The sequence below is a fragment of the Etheostoma spectabile genome, chromosome 9 (assembly GCF_008692095.1).
Source record: "Etheostoma spectabile isolate EspeVRDwgs_2016 chromosome 9, UIUC_Espe_1.0, whole genome shotgun sequence".
NCBI classification, from domain to species: Eukaryota; Metazoa; Chordata; class Actinopteri; order Perciformes; family Percidae; genus Etheostoma; species Etheostoma spectabile.
Genome location: NC_045741.1, coordinates 11,009,281 through 11,025,409, shown reverse-complemented (window position 1 = coordinate 11,025,409; position 16,129 = coordinate 11,009,281). Strand labels below are relative to the sequence as shown.

The window sequence follows — 16,129 nt, the reverse complement described above, 5'->3', positions numbered from 1 at the left end:
GGATCTCAGTACTTCTTCCTCCTACGTTACTTTCCCATCTTGTGTTCACTAATTTAAAAAAAAGTTTTGTTTTTTAATTACACATCAACTAAAATTATTTGTATCCAAAAGAAGAAAATAAATATACATTTATAAAACCAGAATTGTTATTGTCATAAAACCTTAATCACCTCTGTGTCAGCTATATTACGTTTGTAGTTCTCATTTATCTTTCTGCTCTTCTTCATCTCACCATTCTGCTTATCTTTTACTCCCTCCCACCATTGGTCCGACTCTGTTGACCCTATTTCCACGTCCATCCATGCCTACTTTCTTTTCCTGATCCTGGTCCTCCTCCTCATTATTTTTTCCTTTCCTTTGCCCGAGGCTCTCTCTCTTTCTTTCTCTTTCTCTCTCTCTCTCACTCTCACTCTCACTCGCTCTATTCTTCAATGACCTGGTTCTGTCTGCTTGACTGATCTGCTGTAAAGACACTATGGACAAACACGCAAACACAGGCACAGACATTACACTGGCTTTTAACCCACTGACAAACCATGAAAGAGTAGGCACAAAGTAAAGGGTGTCTTTAGGTAATGTCTTAAATTGACAGAGGCTTACTTTTAAGTGTTATTTGGTAATAAGCAATATCTGGAGAGAGCTGTATTAGTGTGCATATTGTTTGTTCAGGTGATAAACTAGTTTTGTAAGAAGTGAACATTGGGGAGATATTAGATGTAGTTTTGCAATGCCATTTAGTAGGGCTGTATATACACACTACTGGTCAAAAGTATGGGGTCACTTACAAATTTCCATTCCATTATAGACAGAATACCAGCTGATCTGAGTGGGGGCTGATCTTTAATGCAATATCTACATTGCCCATTATCAGCAACCATTCATCCAATGTTCCAAAGGCACATGCTGTTTACTAATCTGATATCATTTTAAAAAACTAACTGGAAAAACATTGGAGAACCCTTTTGCAATTATGTAAGCACATAATAATCTGAAAATTGCTGCCCTGGTTAAAAGCAACTGATCTCAGCTGGTATTCTGTCTATAATGGAGTGCAATGGAAATTTCGAAGTGACCCCAAACTTTTAATCGGTTGTGCGTGCGTCCGTGCTTGTGTGTATATGTATATATATATATATATATATATATATATTATCGTTATCCAAATGTCAACTTGCATAATAAACACATCGCTAAAAGCTGCAGCATATCGGGAATGACACTTCTGAGTTATTTTTTGTTAGTCAAAAGAGTATCAGTAGAAAAGTACTCTATAATTTTTAGTTTTTTAAATTCAACAAGCAATTTGCTGTATTTTGGCAAAATACTGAAAGCAGCAGAAAGGCTAAACTGATCACACTTTATTATCTGTTTATTAATCGCAAGTAATATTATTATCACGATATTCAACAACGTTATTGCAAGTACAGTATTTAATAGATGCTTCTTGGTAATTTTGGCAACTGGAAGAAATATTCCAGTGTGGTAATGTACTTCTTATTTAAACTACTGAGGGGTTTCTAGGTGACGTTTCTAATATACTGTTTGTCATTACTTAAAAGCATGTAAAAAAATAACAATAGGTCGATAGGTCGAATAGATAGAGAGATTTCATGGCAGGGCAGTAACAGTAACTTTGTCATTTATTTATGTTTAGATGGTGTTTCTTATTCCCATTATAACACTTTCTGTGTTTGTGTGCATGTGTAGGGTAACTCAGGTCTGGGGTTCAGTATTGCAGGGGGGACCGATAACCCTCACATCGGAGAAGACCCCTCCATCTTCATCACCAAGATTATACCTGGAGGGGCCGCCGCCCAAAATGGACGACTCAGGTACACACACCATTACCTCATTGTTGTTCTGACCTAAACCAAAACTTAAGAATTGAAATGTTTAACCCTCTAATGTTTAGGCCCTCAAAGGACATTTTCACATCATCTGGCGCTAGTAAGCTACACATGTTGATGTTGGCTTTTTGAAAGTCCTCAAATCTCTTTTAGAAACAAACCTTAAGTTATGCAGTGTTGTACAAATTGTTTCGGTGCATGGTTATATATGATCAAAATAGTAATTAAGTGTCTGTAAATTACAATTTGGAATATCGCTTTTTGAGTAGGAGTTTTGTCAAACATTGTTTGGACGTGCCAGTGTGTCTTTTGTCCTTACAAGGTTAACCTTGTTGGAACCAGCTTTTTGTCACCAGAACCTCACAATATAGTCTTCACTCCAAATGCAGGTCAAACTACCTCCTTACTGTATGTGACTTTGCTGTGCAGGGTGAATGACTGTATAGTCCGGGTGAATGAGACAGACGTCAGGGACGTGACACACAGCGGGGCTGTGGAGGCGCTGAAGGAGGCGGGAGGTCTGGTCCGATTGTGTATACGACGCAGGAGGAGCCTCACTGAGAGAATCCTGGATATCAAGCTGGTCAAAGGACCAAAAGGTGAGAAAATACTACAAAAGGAGAAAACATACAGAAGAGTATGTAAATATCAAAAACCTGGATTTGGCTTAAATCCAGCAAATTGGATTTAAATGAAACAATAGTCATGTTTCCATCAACGTATTTTTATGCACATTTTGAAGAATTGCATTAGAAAATGTTGATGGAAATGGCAAATTTAGAAAAAACTTCGCTTGACATGGTTTTTGCCTTGTACGAAAAAGAGTTGATGCTCAAAATGTGATATGAAAAACAGCCAAAATAAGTTGTGACGTAGGGAACAAGTAACTCGCATGACTATAGTCCTGGTAACCATCGGATGGGGCATGGATCGGGATATGGGTCTCATCCAGTGCACCGTACACTTGTGGCACAATGTGCGGAGTTGCCGTCCGCTATTGCCTGGGCCTTAGCCTCGTTGAGTAAACACTGCGTATACACAGCGTTGAACCATTGTCTTTCTGACACCAAATGTCTCTGCCATAACCCCGTATTCTGCACAGGTGGCCAACTTGTACAATGCTCCCTCTCTCCATGTAGCCAAAGAACTTAGCTTCCAACCGGTTTGCAATCTGCAACCATGCGTAACATCAACTTGTGATGAAATTACACTTTGTGTAGTCTAGTTTATTTGCTCTTAACCAGTTGATGACGCTTCTAATATGCATTTTCTTTTTTTTCTTCTTTTTTTTTGCAACATTTTAAAAGTTTTCTTACATTTTGCTTAACAATTAGATGGAAACATGACAAGACAAATTTTCTTTTTTCTGCTGGGAAGTCAGTAGTAAACAGTTATATAATTGAGCAGGTGAAAGAAAAGAATAATAAAGCAACTAATGCTGCAACATGTGACAAATGAGAGGGTATGGTTTACCTTATTGGATTTGCTTTTTTTACTACCCTGTAATTGTACTGTATCAGAAAAAATATCTAAATGTCAGAACTAGTAAAAGGGCCCAGGGGTAAGAAACTGCAGCACTGCAGCAAATCCAAATATCAAACATTAGAAACATCCTCAGGAAACCAAGAGGTTACATACAAAACTATGACCTGTTGATGTTTGCTCTCAGGTTTAGGATTCAGTATAGCAGGTGGAGTTGGAAACCAACATGTCCCGGGCGACAACAGTATCTACGTGACTAAGGTCATCGAGGGAGGGGCTGCACACAAAGACGGACGGCTACAGATAGGGGACAAACTTGTGGCTGTAAGAAACACATTTCCCTTTGTTACCTTACGTAGCTTCTGCACTTACTATCATGCAAATATTATAGAGTCTAGAATGTAGACATCTGTCATATAGTATATAGACATCTGTCATCAGACATTTATACAATTTATTTTTTTAATCAAAAATCACAGATGAAATGCAATACAGAAGATGTTTGCATGAACAACTTTCAGATTGACTGCTTGATAGCATCCACACTGTATGTTTATTCTGCAGTCTGGTATGGACATATTGGTGTCTGCATGTTGTCTATGTGTCTATGCACATGTGCCTGTACATGGTTATACAGAATGTGTCTTCATGTGCTCAAGGGATTATTCCTAATAAAGAATTTCTTATATTTGTCTCCAGGTGAACGCCGCCTGTTTGGAGGAGGTGACTCATGAGGACGCAGTGGCTGCCCTGAAGTCCACTTCTGACGTTGTTTACCTCCGCGTTGCCAAACACGCCTCCCTTTTTATCAATGACAACTTCCCTCCACCCGACGTCACTAACTGTAAGTATACACACACCTCTAAGTACAAGACTTAATAATAATAATAATACATTTTATTTAACAGCGCCTTTCTAACACTCAAGGACGCTTTACAGAGAATAAGAGACAGATACAGGGAACATAAAAGTGTAAGTAGTAATAACGAAACAAATAAAACAAAAAACAAAACAAACAAAACAAACAAACAAAAACAAAACAAAACAGGAACAGTGTATTTACAGATAAGCGAGCTGGAACAGATGGGTTTTTAGTCTAGTTTTGAACAGAGGGAGAGAGTTGATGTTGCGGAGGTCGGGTGGGAGTGACTTGCCCATAATGTAGCAATGGTTCATTTCCTAACATGGGTTTGAGGAATTCGGCATCTTCCAGACTGTGGAAACTTATTCACAACTTCAGACAATATTGTTGTTAGTCATCAGCAAAGCAGTGAAGAGAACAGGTGTAGACTTGGGCTTTTCAACAAGTTTTCATTTCCACATGTATAAACACATGTATTACTCTCAGGGAAGTGGTTAATGTACTCTGCCCTATTTTGTTTTTAGCTGTTGTGTTGGTTGTCATGTTGTAGAGCATATAAATAGAACATCAACAGTTATGACTGACTGACTAAAGATACAGTATGAGCTGTGATTGATTGAAACCCTATGTTCATTGATTGACACCCTATATTTAATCAGATGAGGATGTTTTATACTTAAAGTACATGAAAGTACACATTTCTAAGAAGACATTATATAATTGTTTTATGTTTGACAATATGCTAAAATAGGAATTGTGTATGTTCCTCCAGCTTACTCCCCACATCAAGACAACCATATAAGTCCTTACATGAGCGGCAGCCAGTCTGTAAGCCCCGCCCCATTGACCACGCCCAGATACTCCCCATTGCCCAGGGCCATGACCGGAGAAGACGACGTCAACAGGTGAGACCTGCACATCTATGGGACAATTTATGGGACAGTTCAAACCAAAGATGTTTCTCTGATTGGGACTACAGACTTCTTTTGTAGAATCCAACCCCTGAACAGTGAGTTCAATAAATATTCATTATTTCATTATTGTTTTTAATTCCATTGAGGGTTTTCTAAAAATAAACAACAAATATGTAAGGTTAATATATATATACATAGGGACTTAGGCTTAGACATGGGGATATACATTACTTTTTATTTCAAAAAGATGGCGGAACAAGGAGACATAAAATAAATGTAGTGTGTTTTTGAAAAAGTTATATTAATTAGCCTAATATAGGCTTATAGTGAGAAATTTGCATTATATTGCAATTGGTCCCCTATTGCAATTTACTAGAGTCCCAAATGGTTAAAGCATTTGATAATATTTGACAAAACTTTAACTACTGGACTTTCAACTCTAATAGAGATTTACATGCAGTAACAACATCTATGTATATGTAAGGAAGTTAGGTCATTATTAGTTTAAAAAATATCAGGCCTGTCTTATCTTCTGTCTGTCAGCCAAAAACAATTCCAAATGCATCACTATTGATGTATTTCTATAATATTTTGCAGCTATCTGAATTATTATTAGATATCAAATATCTAAAAGAAAAATGTAAATCAAGCTGTGTAAAGGATCTTCATGTTCTTCTTTCTCCTGTCCTTTATTGATTCCCCAATGTACCCCTCTGATCTCCTAAGTGGTTCTCAAGATGTCCCTGACACCAGATTGGGTGCTCCTCAGTGCTGTGGACATAGGTCTGGCAATGCGAGACCACAGATTGGGAAAAGTCCCTAGAGAGCCCAAAACACACTGAGTAACCTCTGTCCCTTCCTGCTCGCTCTGCTGCTCCTGCTCCTGCTCCCACTGCTGCTGCTGTGTGTCTGTGTGTCTGTCTGTCTGTCTGTCTGTGTGTGTGTGTGTTTGTGTGTGTGTGTTTGTGTGGGGCAAGAAAAGGCAGATGGCAGTGCGAATTTGGTCTGGCATGTTAACTCAGGTCACATACGTACAGACATGCAGATAACACTCTCAGTGCTGCTCTACTGTCTTTAATCCATTTTAATGGACGGATTACAGCCTGTCACAGCCCTCCTCACTCAACTGGCGTCACCGTGGTTACCAGAACATGACTCATTTTAGTCATAACCGTCAGGGCCAATCAGTGTGCTTTAATAGTAATAAATCTGATAAGCCACAGATAGACTGCAGAATGATCATTATGATGTCTGCTGTTCTTTTTTCGCTGTTTGTAGCTCTCCCTTATTCTCTTTTTTTGTCTCTTCCTCTTTTGTACTATTATTAGTTTCTCATGCATATATGTATAAATTATAATAAAATATTTGAGGTTTTAGAAAGGTGTCTACTGAGTGTGCCCAAATTTAAGAGCATTTTAGTTCTCTAAGCAGGAGATATCAGGTGAAAGATGTGATCATTTATTAATTTGTGCTGTAGAACGAGGGTTGCACCGATTTAACCTTTTCCCCCAGAATACCGATGGCAGTACCTTAACTCAGGGTATCCGTCAAAACCAATTACTCATTTTCCCAAATGTACAGTATTTTCTGTATCCTCTACCACACCAGATGGAAGTTATTGGGACCATTTCTATGAAAGGTTACATAAGGCCAGGATTGCTGTGGCATTAAAAAGGGAGTTGCCAACCCACCGTAATGAATGTAACTCATAGTTGAAACATAATTGTTATGATAATGACAATGACAAAAAACTGTGTTTAATGTGGATCTGTGAGGTCAGGATACTAGTGATCCAGTGGCTTTCCAAATTTCACAGACAGTATGTAAAGTGGATGGAGATTTTGTACATACTCTGAAAACTCACTTCATCTCTTGGATCCTCAAATTGCTTCTGCCATTCCCATGATTGTTTTCATCCAATATTTAAAGTGAGGATGCCATAATGGTTCAGTGGTTTCTTCACAATAACATGGACATGGTTTCAGTTCTGTGTTAAATACGTACAGTATGTATTAGCATGTTTTTGCCTTGTGTTGACTTGGATTTTCTGCAGTTGCTCTTGTGTATTCCCACTGTCAAACGACATTCAATTTATGCTGATTTACTAAATAAGTACACCATTTTTATTGGTAAACCCAGTTCAGAAGTGTTAGACAGAGTAACAAACTGTGGTGTTCCAACAAAACAGAGACAGTGCAATACTGACACCTGCTGGTGAATGATCCTTATTTATAAATTCCCTTTCCTCCCACTCAGATCGACCATTTATCGCTACACAACATGCTTCTGTCTTGCTCTTATCATACACTTGTCACTGGTTCTTAGACTGTGGTTAAACAAGTGTCACAACCAAACATTAGCTAAACTTTGAGTAGCAGGAAAACAGTTGCTTTTCAAGTTGTAACTGATTGATTAAATCAGATCAGATCTTGCACTAAGATGCCTACAAAACAGATAAAAAGAAACTGTAATTATGAACTATTTTGTACTACAACATTGGCTACCATCATCTTTTACCCTAATGCAGTGTGTGTGTTTAATTTATGTTTCTTCCAGGGAACCCAGGCGGCTGGTGCTCCAACGGGGGTCCACAGGTCTCGGTTTTAACATTGTTGGAGGGGAGGATGGAGAGGGAATCTTCATCTCCTTTATTCTCGCTGGAGGTCCAGCTGATCTCTGTGGGGAGCTACAAAAGGGAGACCGCATCCTGTCGGTATGAGCTAAAACCCACCACCAAACAATAGACACAAATTTATGAGACAGGCACTGTCCCCATAACTATGATTAATAACTCAAACTGCTATCATTATTGCTGTATATGTTATATAGGGGTATCAAGGGAGTCATCATGTCTGTTTAGTTTTCTCCAGAAACTCTCTGTACATCATTGATGTGGTGTCACGACTCTCAGGGTTACTGTGAACATTCCCCTGGAGCTGAATATTTTGACTTTGTTCTGATGCATGTTTGCATGCATTCAGTTTCTACTGAATTTAAATTTAGTCAGTTACGGGAATTTAAAGAGATATTTCACGTTACTGATATTGTTTTTTCTGCACATTACCAGTCAGCACTATTGGCTGATGGAGGGATGTGTATGTTAACGCTGTGTTTTGTGTAAGTTATTGACCTACCTGTGTTTTGTGTGTGTTATTGACCTACCAAAATGTACAGTGTTCTTAATGGTGTGCTCATCTCTCTTTACATTTATTACTATTGATCCAAGGCATGGGCTCTTGTGTGTGTGTGTGTGTGCATGTGTGTGTGTGTTTGTGTGTGTGTTTGTGTGTGTGTGTGTGTGCGGGCGTGTGTGTGTGCGGGCGTATAGGTGAACGGTGTGGACTTGTCCAGTGCAACACATGAGCAGGCAGCAGCAGCTCTGAAGAACGCAGGACAGACTGTTACCATAGTAGCGCAGTACAGACCTGAGGGTGAGTACTCCAATAAACCCAGTACATTGGCATCCATATCATGTACAGATTCAAATATACAAAATTATAAATGGAATCTGGTTCTTCTTCTTCTTCTTCTTCTTCTTTTTCTGCAATCAGTGTATTGCTCCCACATACAGTTACTGTAGGAATGCCCAAAAGTTAATAAAAGGTGCTTTATGTTTAAAAGATAAAAACAAAATGTGGGTGTAAACTATAATTAATAAAACCAACATAAATGGAATTTAAGATTGAAACAGCTATCAGATAAAGAAGATATGAAAAGGATATCATACACAAGGTATCATATTGTGTTTTATTAGTTATTGGAACTCTTATTATTATGTAATGTTATGGTTTACTCTTCAGTAATAGTAATAGCTGCTGAACAGTAATTTAAGGGAACATTTTATCATGCTTCTATATACTTTGGGAAATTCAAACACACACACACACACACACACACACACTGAGAGACAGAGTGAAGTGAGGTTTGTCTCCTGGGACTGACTGGGAAGGCTGTAACCCAGGGAACCAGGTTATAACTGCTGATTGGCTCAGCTAAAGGGATGATGTCATTTTCAGGGGCCGGAGTGTAACACAGAGAGAAATGCACACACAGTTGCACAACATCAGGTCCACTGGTCCCCTCCTGGTATCATATCATGTATTATTCAGTCAGAGAGCTGTTCTTAAAAGCAAGACCAGAGTATAATGAGGAGGAGGGATGGGCGAGCTAGCCTCATTTTGTTTGACAAGACTTTGAGCGTGAACAAGGAGTACCATCACCCAACATTGCTTAGAGCACCTTTAATACAACTACATTTAATAATGAGATGTTATGTTAACTTATTAATTGTGTTCATTTAGTTCTGGGTAGCATAGTCTATTACATTTTGAACATCCTGCATATTCCCTGCATGTACTGGATGGCTTCTTTATCTTGAGATTTGTTGATGAGTAACAAGTTTAAAGGTCAATCCAAAACAATGGCTTGATTCAGAAGTGGACCCACTAATATCCAGGTTTTATTTTGTCAGGTCAGGACAAGGCTCTGTGCTAAAGAATAGGTGAGAAGAGAAGAAAGAAGTCAGTCAATTGGCAAAAGCAGATGTAGAAAGGCCTCAAACACTTATGAAAGTTTGTTTATGATTTACAAAACAAGGTTTGGCACTTAAATGACCTTGAGGGAAGAGTTTGAAGATTATGAAAAAGACAGCAGGTATTCTATGATAAATCAACAGTTTGAATCTGGAGCATCGGAGGAGGCAACTAAAAAATGTGAGTATGAGAATTTAAAGAGGGAGTGTCACCACTATTGTTTTACTAAGGGAGAGCTAGAACATTTGGAAGAAAGCAGTGGAGGAGGAGTTTAAGGCAGAAATCACCTAAACACGATGCAGAGTAGTTAAGGTTGAGGTAAATGCATGTGGTGGATGGTCTTCCCAGCCCAGGTATGGATGCAAATGGATGTGCAACTCACAGAAGGGGGGCAAGAGTCATTAATATGTGGAAGGCACTGTCAGGACATAATGAAGTTCTTCAGCAGCTATCGTATGCAAACATATTCAAATCTCATTGAAAAAGCATAAAGTAGGGATATAATCCATACATCATGCTGGAACAGGTGCATGCAATTCCAAAAGGTCGTACAAGCATGATTTATGGATTATGCAATCTAATTTCAAAATATTAATGTTTAAATAAAGAGCCTCAATGAAGTTTATTTTCTCAATGTCATTATGTAGGTTAAATTGATATTGCAACAAGAAGGAAGTACCAGGTTAAAGAGGCTTTGATCAAACAAGCAAGGACAGCCCTCATTTAAGAAATGAAACAAGCAATTATACAGTAGTTCCCTTGATTTTCAATTATTATCTGTGACAGTTTAAGAATAATGATTTAAAAACAATTCTGCTTCATTAAATAGTATTATTAGTAATAATTAGTAATATTAAATAGCTGCAACCTGTTCATAAAAACTAAACTGGTGCTGTCTCTCGAGCAGGGATTCTCAAACCTAAGCAGTCTGTAGAGGGCACTGCACTCATGAATATTGGGTGCACACAACTGGATTATGGTCATATGTTGTTGGTGTCCGGGTTAAGTAGGACCAGCACCATGGACAGCGCCTTAAAATCTTAAAGGAATACTTCACCAAAAATCTTTGAGTATCCCAAATTTACCACATGGAGACTTCAAAGGGGTCCAACTGAATTCAAATTTAGCTATCCCTTTTTCCAGTCAGCATGTTTTATAAATGTGTTTTTGATTTATTATTCAAAAGTACAACATTTTTTTCTGAGGGGAGTGTCTGTGTTTGATTGACAGTAGCTAGAAGGCTGACCTCAGCAGGAAAACAACTTGCGCTGTTGTCTGCGTGTCATGGGTAGACAGCATGTTGTTAGTGAGTTTGAAGAGTAAAGACCACCCCCACATGCTGTTAAATGTGCTGCAGCTGAGCAGCTAATTGGCTATGTTGTCTGCAAACTGAGGTTAGCAGTGCACTTTTTTTGATGCTCATTTGACAAAGTGCAGGAAATGACCTGTGGTCATGTTAATAAGTTAGAAAGCAGGAGACTTTAGCAGAAAAGCTAATCTGCCTCACGATACAACGCTAACATTACTTCATGCAAAGATTTGATTGGCTGTAGAATAGACAAAGAGAAAACAAACAAATAAGACAATGTAAGTGTAACTTTAATTATCGACAAGTTCACAAGTAACATATTAAATAAGTATTGGTGAAGCAAGGATTTTTTTGAACATACTAAATTTATGGATCAAAGATTTATTTCACTTATGCCAAGAATTGTATGTTTTTGCTGTTCATTTAAAAAGTTAAAAAAAATGCAGATGCTGGATTATTCAAAGTGTAATAATGGTATGATTTTCTGTGGGTTTGACTTGGCGAAGTTCTGTTTAAGCATAGTTTGGTGCTATATTGGGAATCTAACAGGACACAGTAGGTGTCGGAGGTGGTCCAGCTGGCCCGCTGTGCTGCAGCCTGGTTTTAAAGTTCAAGGTTTTTCCTGCTCATAAGTAAAGAAACTAGATATACTTTGGCTTTTAAGGAATGTTAAGCTTAACTGCTCGCCTTCAAAAAGGATGGGTTAGTCTAAGATCGTGTGTGTGTCTGCGTGTGTCTTTGTGTCTGTGTGTGTCGTGACTCTCATTAGTCACTGTTGAATGAACTATATATCAAACCTTTGGCCACGCTGGGCTTTGGTCAGCAATATGAGTGTGTGTGTGTGTGTGTGTGTGTGTGTGTGTGTGTGTGTGTGTGTGTGTGTGTGTGTGTGTGTGTGTGTGTGTGTGTGTGTGTGTGTGTGTGTGTGTGTGTGTGAGGTCCATGTTTGTCCCGATCCCGTGGCGATAGCATGTGGTGACCAGAAAGTGCTCCCTCTGTTTCACACACACACTTCCTGCCAATGAGACTAATGACCTCCACCAGGAAAGGAAAAGTGTCTCTCTCGCCATGTGTGCAGGTCTCCTCCTGTTATTTATATTGAATATGGAACTCGGTGTACCCAAACACAACACAGCTCGGCACAGGACTGAACTGCTCCAGTGTGTGGGTGGGTGTGTGTGTGTGTGTGTGTGCGCATGTGCGTGCTTGGGCAGAGACAGTTGATTTTAGCTGACGCAGCACATATAGATCTTTGTTTATTTGAAGTACAGCAGATGGAGAGTGTTTGTCATGCTGCATTGGTACTGCCGACATACCCCATCATGTTTTAGGCTATTTTAGGCCAATTTTGTTTATAAGCCTGGGGCTCCAAAATGTGTTTGTCCCCAAATTCATATGAAGAAGAATAAACTTCACTTCAAATGCATTTTGATGAATTCAATTTATGAGCACATTAGATTAACAGATTTAATTTTGGTATAAATTAATCATTTGCCAATTAATGATGAACAGACTTATTGTCTTTTATGTTATCTATATTATTGGATCCTGTGAGTCCAGTGCACTCACTGTTTGTAATCACTTACAGAGGCTTTAGAATGTGAGCAGCATTTGGGTAAGGAGATGCGAGTGGAGAAAAATGAATCCTATTCTCAAACTGTAGAAAGTCATTGTGCAAATTTTCACTCATCAAAATAATACAGTTTATGAAAATCTTCCCTCATTTTTGCAGCAACCTCACAAGTAGGGTTTCGTTATCAAGAAAGATAACACCATGCATGAAAATGCTTTTGAAGAACCTTTAAAATATTAGCACAAAATACTTAAAAGAGTCCTTCACTGATTCTTCTCTAACAAAAAATGTATAAAAATGAATGTAGGTGAACAAGAGATTATGTAATTATATTCCACGCATTCTTCTTCTTTGTCAAATCCTTTTGCCAATATTACCCACAATGCAATCCAAACACTGACACTTTGGCCAAAGGACTTGGGAGTGTTATGCTAGTAGTGGCTAATGTAAGGCAAGGCAAGGCAGCTTTGTTCTTAGAGCACATTTCAGCGACAGGGCAATTCAAAGTGCTTCATATAAAAAGATTAAAATGTGCAGTGCAGTACAAGAAATTAAACATTAAAGAGCAGTTAAAAACAATCAAAAATAAAATACAAAAATAAAAGTTACATTGCAGTATAAGAAATTAAACATTAAAGAGCAGTTAAAAACAATTAAACATATTAAAGCAGATAAAATATCAGATTTTAGGCTGCTAGTATGGGACAGTGTATAAGCCGCTGCCCCACACACGTTATCGGGGCGCAATATCCATTTTGTAGAAACCCAAACTTTGTTGACTAATAAGGTAGGCACTCTATACAGGCCAAACCATATGTCTTTACCATCTCATCCATCCACCACGGGCCCCGCAGGATCATGGGACTTTGTACTCTGGTTATGTTTAACCAAGAGTGGAAGTACTTCTCTTTACACTACAATATAGTCGTTAAATCATGGCAAACTTTGCAAAATCCTGAACAGCTCCAACTGTGTCTTGTAGATTTTACCATAAAATCTATGTCACACCCGCATTGGAGAAATTCTCAGAGATATGTTTGTTTCCTGTTCAGAATACCCCCAGAATGGCCACAACCCTAATCTCACAAATTGTTATCAAAAACATCCCAAAAGGCACCAAGTCTCTCAGTTCATGTATCCATGAGCAGCTAGCCGTAGGGCTCCTGCACGCTGCTTGCGTGGCGTTAGCGTGTCAGCTGCGTGGCGTGTCTGTTTTTATTTCGGCTCCCATGTAAACAGGTTAGAGCTTGCACACTGCCTGCGTGACATGCACGCTTTTCCGGCGCGGCTTGAGCATGTGCATGCTAGAAATAGGACCAACGCCTTTTTTTCACACGACACACAATCGTGTTGGAAGGGTTTTCAGACAAAATAGAATATATGAAAAGATGTTTATATGTCATTTTGACACAAATACATTTAATAAATGACATTTTGATGTTTGAAAGTCTCTAGGTTTTGACATAAAAGCAAATGTAATTAAAAAAAATAATAAACAATTATTTTTATACAAATATTGCACCTATCAATACAGCACTTTAATTTATTTAATTCTATCAATGGGAAACATACATGTGTACAGACAAGGCTAGCAGCAGCAGCACCGAGTCAGACACGTTTCTGGTGTGCAAAGACATACAGTAGAAAACGCCATGCTGCCGCCACGCAACTAAATAGAAACGCCGCTCTCACGCCATGCAGGCAGTGTGCAGGCTACCTCAGGCAGAGAGGGAGCGGGCTACAGAGGTCTGGTGAACTCACTTATTTCTTGCTCCACACCTCCAGACTCAAGTGAGGCAATTTATCAGATTTAAATAGCTCAGCTCCCCCTTGATTCACAAAAGGCTATACTATAAACTTGTTTTATTTTATTTTTTATTTTTTTACATATGCAGTAACATTTGTAATGTACTCCCCAATACCTATAAACAGCTCTGATATGTATAGTAGGTGGAGTCGAGAGATGTAATTAAAGGATAACAGCACAATAAATCCTTTCATTTCCCACATCCTCGAGTCAGATGCTTTAACGACATAATCATTAGGTGACCTCACAGAGCTAAAAAAATAAAAAATAAAAGAGCACAGTTGGTAACAGTGAAATGTCATTTTCACACGAATAAAGTTAGCTAACATTAGCCACCATAAGGTAACGTTACTGGTTGTACTAGACTAGCAGTGTATTGAATTGAGCACAGGTGTGTTTTTTGCTAATGAACCTAAATGTTCATTTGTAAAAGGAAGATTCAAAAATCAATCACTTTCAATCACAAAAGTTGCAATGTCACTTTAAAACAACAAAGCTTTTTTATGACATATAAACATGTAGAAGTGAAGAAAATTAGACATACAGTATATAGAAGAATAAAGCATCAAAAGGATAGGCCTATGTTAATACAAAATTATTAAAAACACTATCAAAATATCACCAATAACCGTAAATCCTGAACAAATGCCGCACAGGCTACCTTGTAGCTTAGCTAAGCTTCATTTCCCAAGTACCCATTACAGATGGTTAGAAAACAAATGTGTATGTTAAAAAAAACAAAATGCCGCAGTATTGACTTTTAAACATTATCTCCTCCCGTGCCATAAGTTTCCCAATGTGGGACTCGTAATGCCCGCAGGTTGACAGCAGTATTAGTCACCAGGATTACACACAACCGTCACAGACACACTGTCACACATACTGTACACACACTACACACACAGAGGCGGTGTCTGTCAGCAGTAATACTGAGGCGATGCAGAGGATTATCTTCTCTTCTGTTAGCGTGCTTATTACACTGTGTGTGTGTCTCTGCTTGTGTGTGTGTGTGTGTGTGTGTGTGTGTGTGTGTGTCTCTCTGTGTATAAGTGTGTTTGTGTGTGTCTCTCTGTGTATAAGTGTGTGTGTGTGTGTGTGTGTGCGTTGTGCACTAGTTGTTAAGTAGAAGATTAACAAACTTTTATCTCTGAGCTTTTAAACACAAAGTTGTGGGAATATCATCTGCTGAATTACATACAGTGGGACATGCAGAAGGCTGCTTTCCTTTCTTTTCCTACGTCACTTTATGTGTTGCTCTGTTCTTTCTTTTGTGCTCCCTTTCCTTCCTTTACACCTGTCGGCGCATCCTCCCTAGTGTTACTGCTGTCTGTGGTAATGGTCTGACTCACCACCCACACAGTGTGATTTGGGAGATCGGCGGCGTCACTTGTAACAGGAAGGTGACAGATTTGCAACGTTCTGCCACTTTACTGTCATGCTAGGGAAGTTATTAGCTGAAATATTTTTTTATATTATCTTTTTGACATTTAAACTTGAATTCAGGACATTTCTCTCTTTTTTTATTTTCCCTTTTCCGGTCACGTATTCTCTCCTCTCATCTCCTCTGCAATCTGATCCCGTAATCAATACTAATATAGATCACTGTACTGTATCGTATCAATTATAGATGAGCCTCCTCCAGCAGTGCTATTTTTAGAGCCTTATTGCTTCTGGTACACGTTAACTACTGGTGATCAGACATAAGGGGTATATGTGTAAAAACACAAGATGGACATATCACAAGAGGATCTTGATTACGTGCATGCCTCTTTTAATCCAAGTCTTGTCTCTTGTACTCTGATA

General features: G+C 38.6%; 1 protein-coding gene across 10 annotated transcripts in view; it reads left to right on the top strand.

Moving 5' to 3' along the window:
- dlg1a (discs large MAGUK scaffold protein 1a) overlaps positions 1-16,129 on the top strand; it is a 117,318-nt gene that overhangs the window by 76,053 nt on the left and 25,136 nt on the right. For all 10 annotated transcript variants that reach the window (XM_032526543.1, XM_032526541.1, XM_032526542.1 and 7 more), the window contains 7 exons: positions 1,708-1,832; positions 2,277-2,446; positions 3,517-3,653; positions 4,029-4,173; positions 4,964-5,096; positions 7,662-7,818; positions 8,434-8,536. In XM_032526543.1, the coding sequence (XP_032382434.1) occupies positions 1,708-1,832; positions 2,277-2,446; positions 3,517-3,653; positions 4,029-4,173; positions 4,964-5,096; positions 7,662-7,818; positions 8,434-8,536 (970 nt within the window). The remainder of the gene's footprint in view (positions 1-1,707; positions 1,833-2,276; positions 2,447-3,516; positions 3,654-4,028; positions 4,174-4,963; positions 5,097-7,661; positions 7,819-8,433; positions 8,537-16,129) is intronic.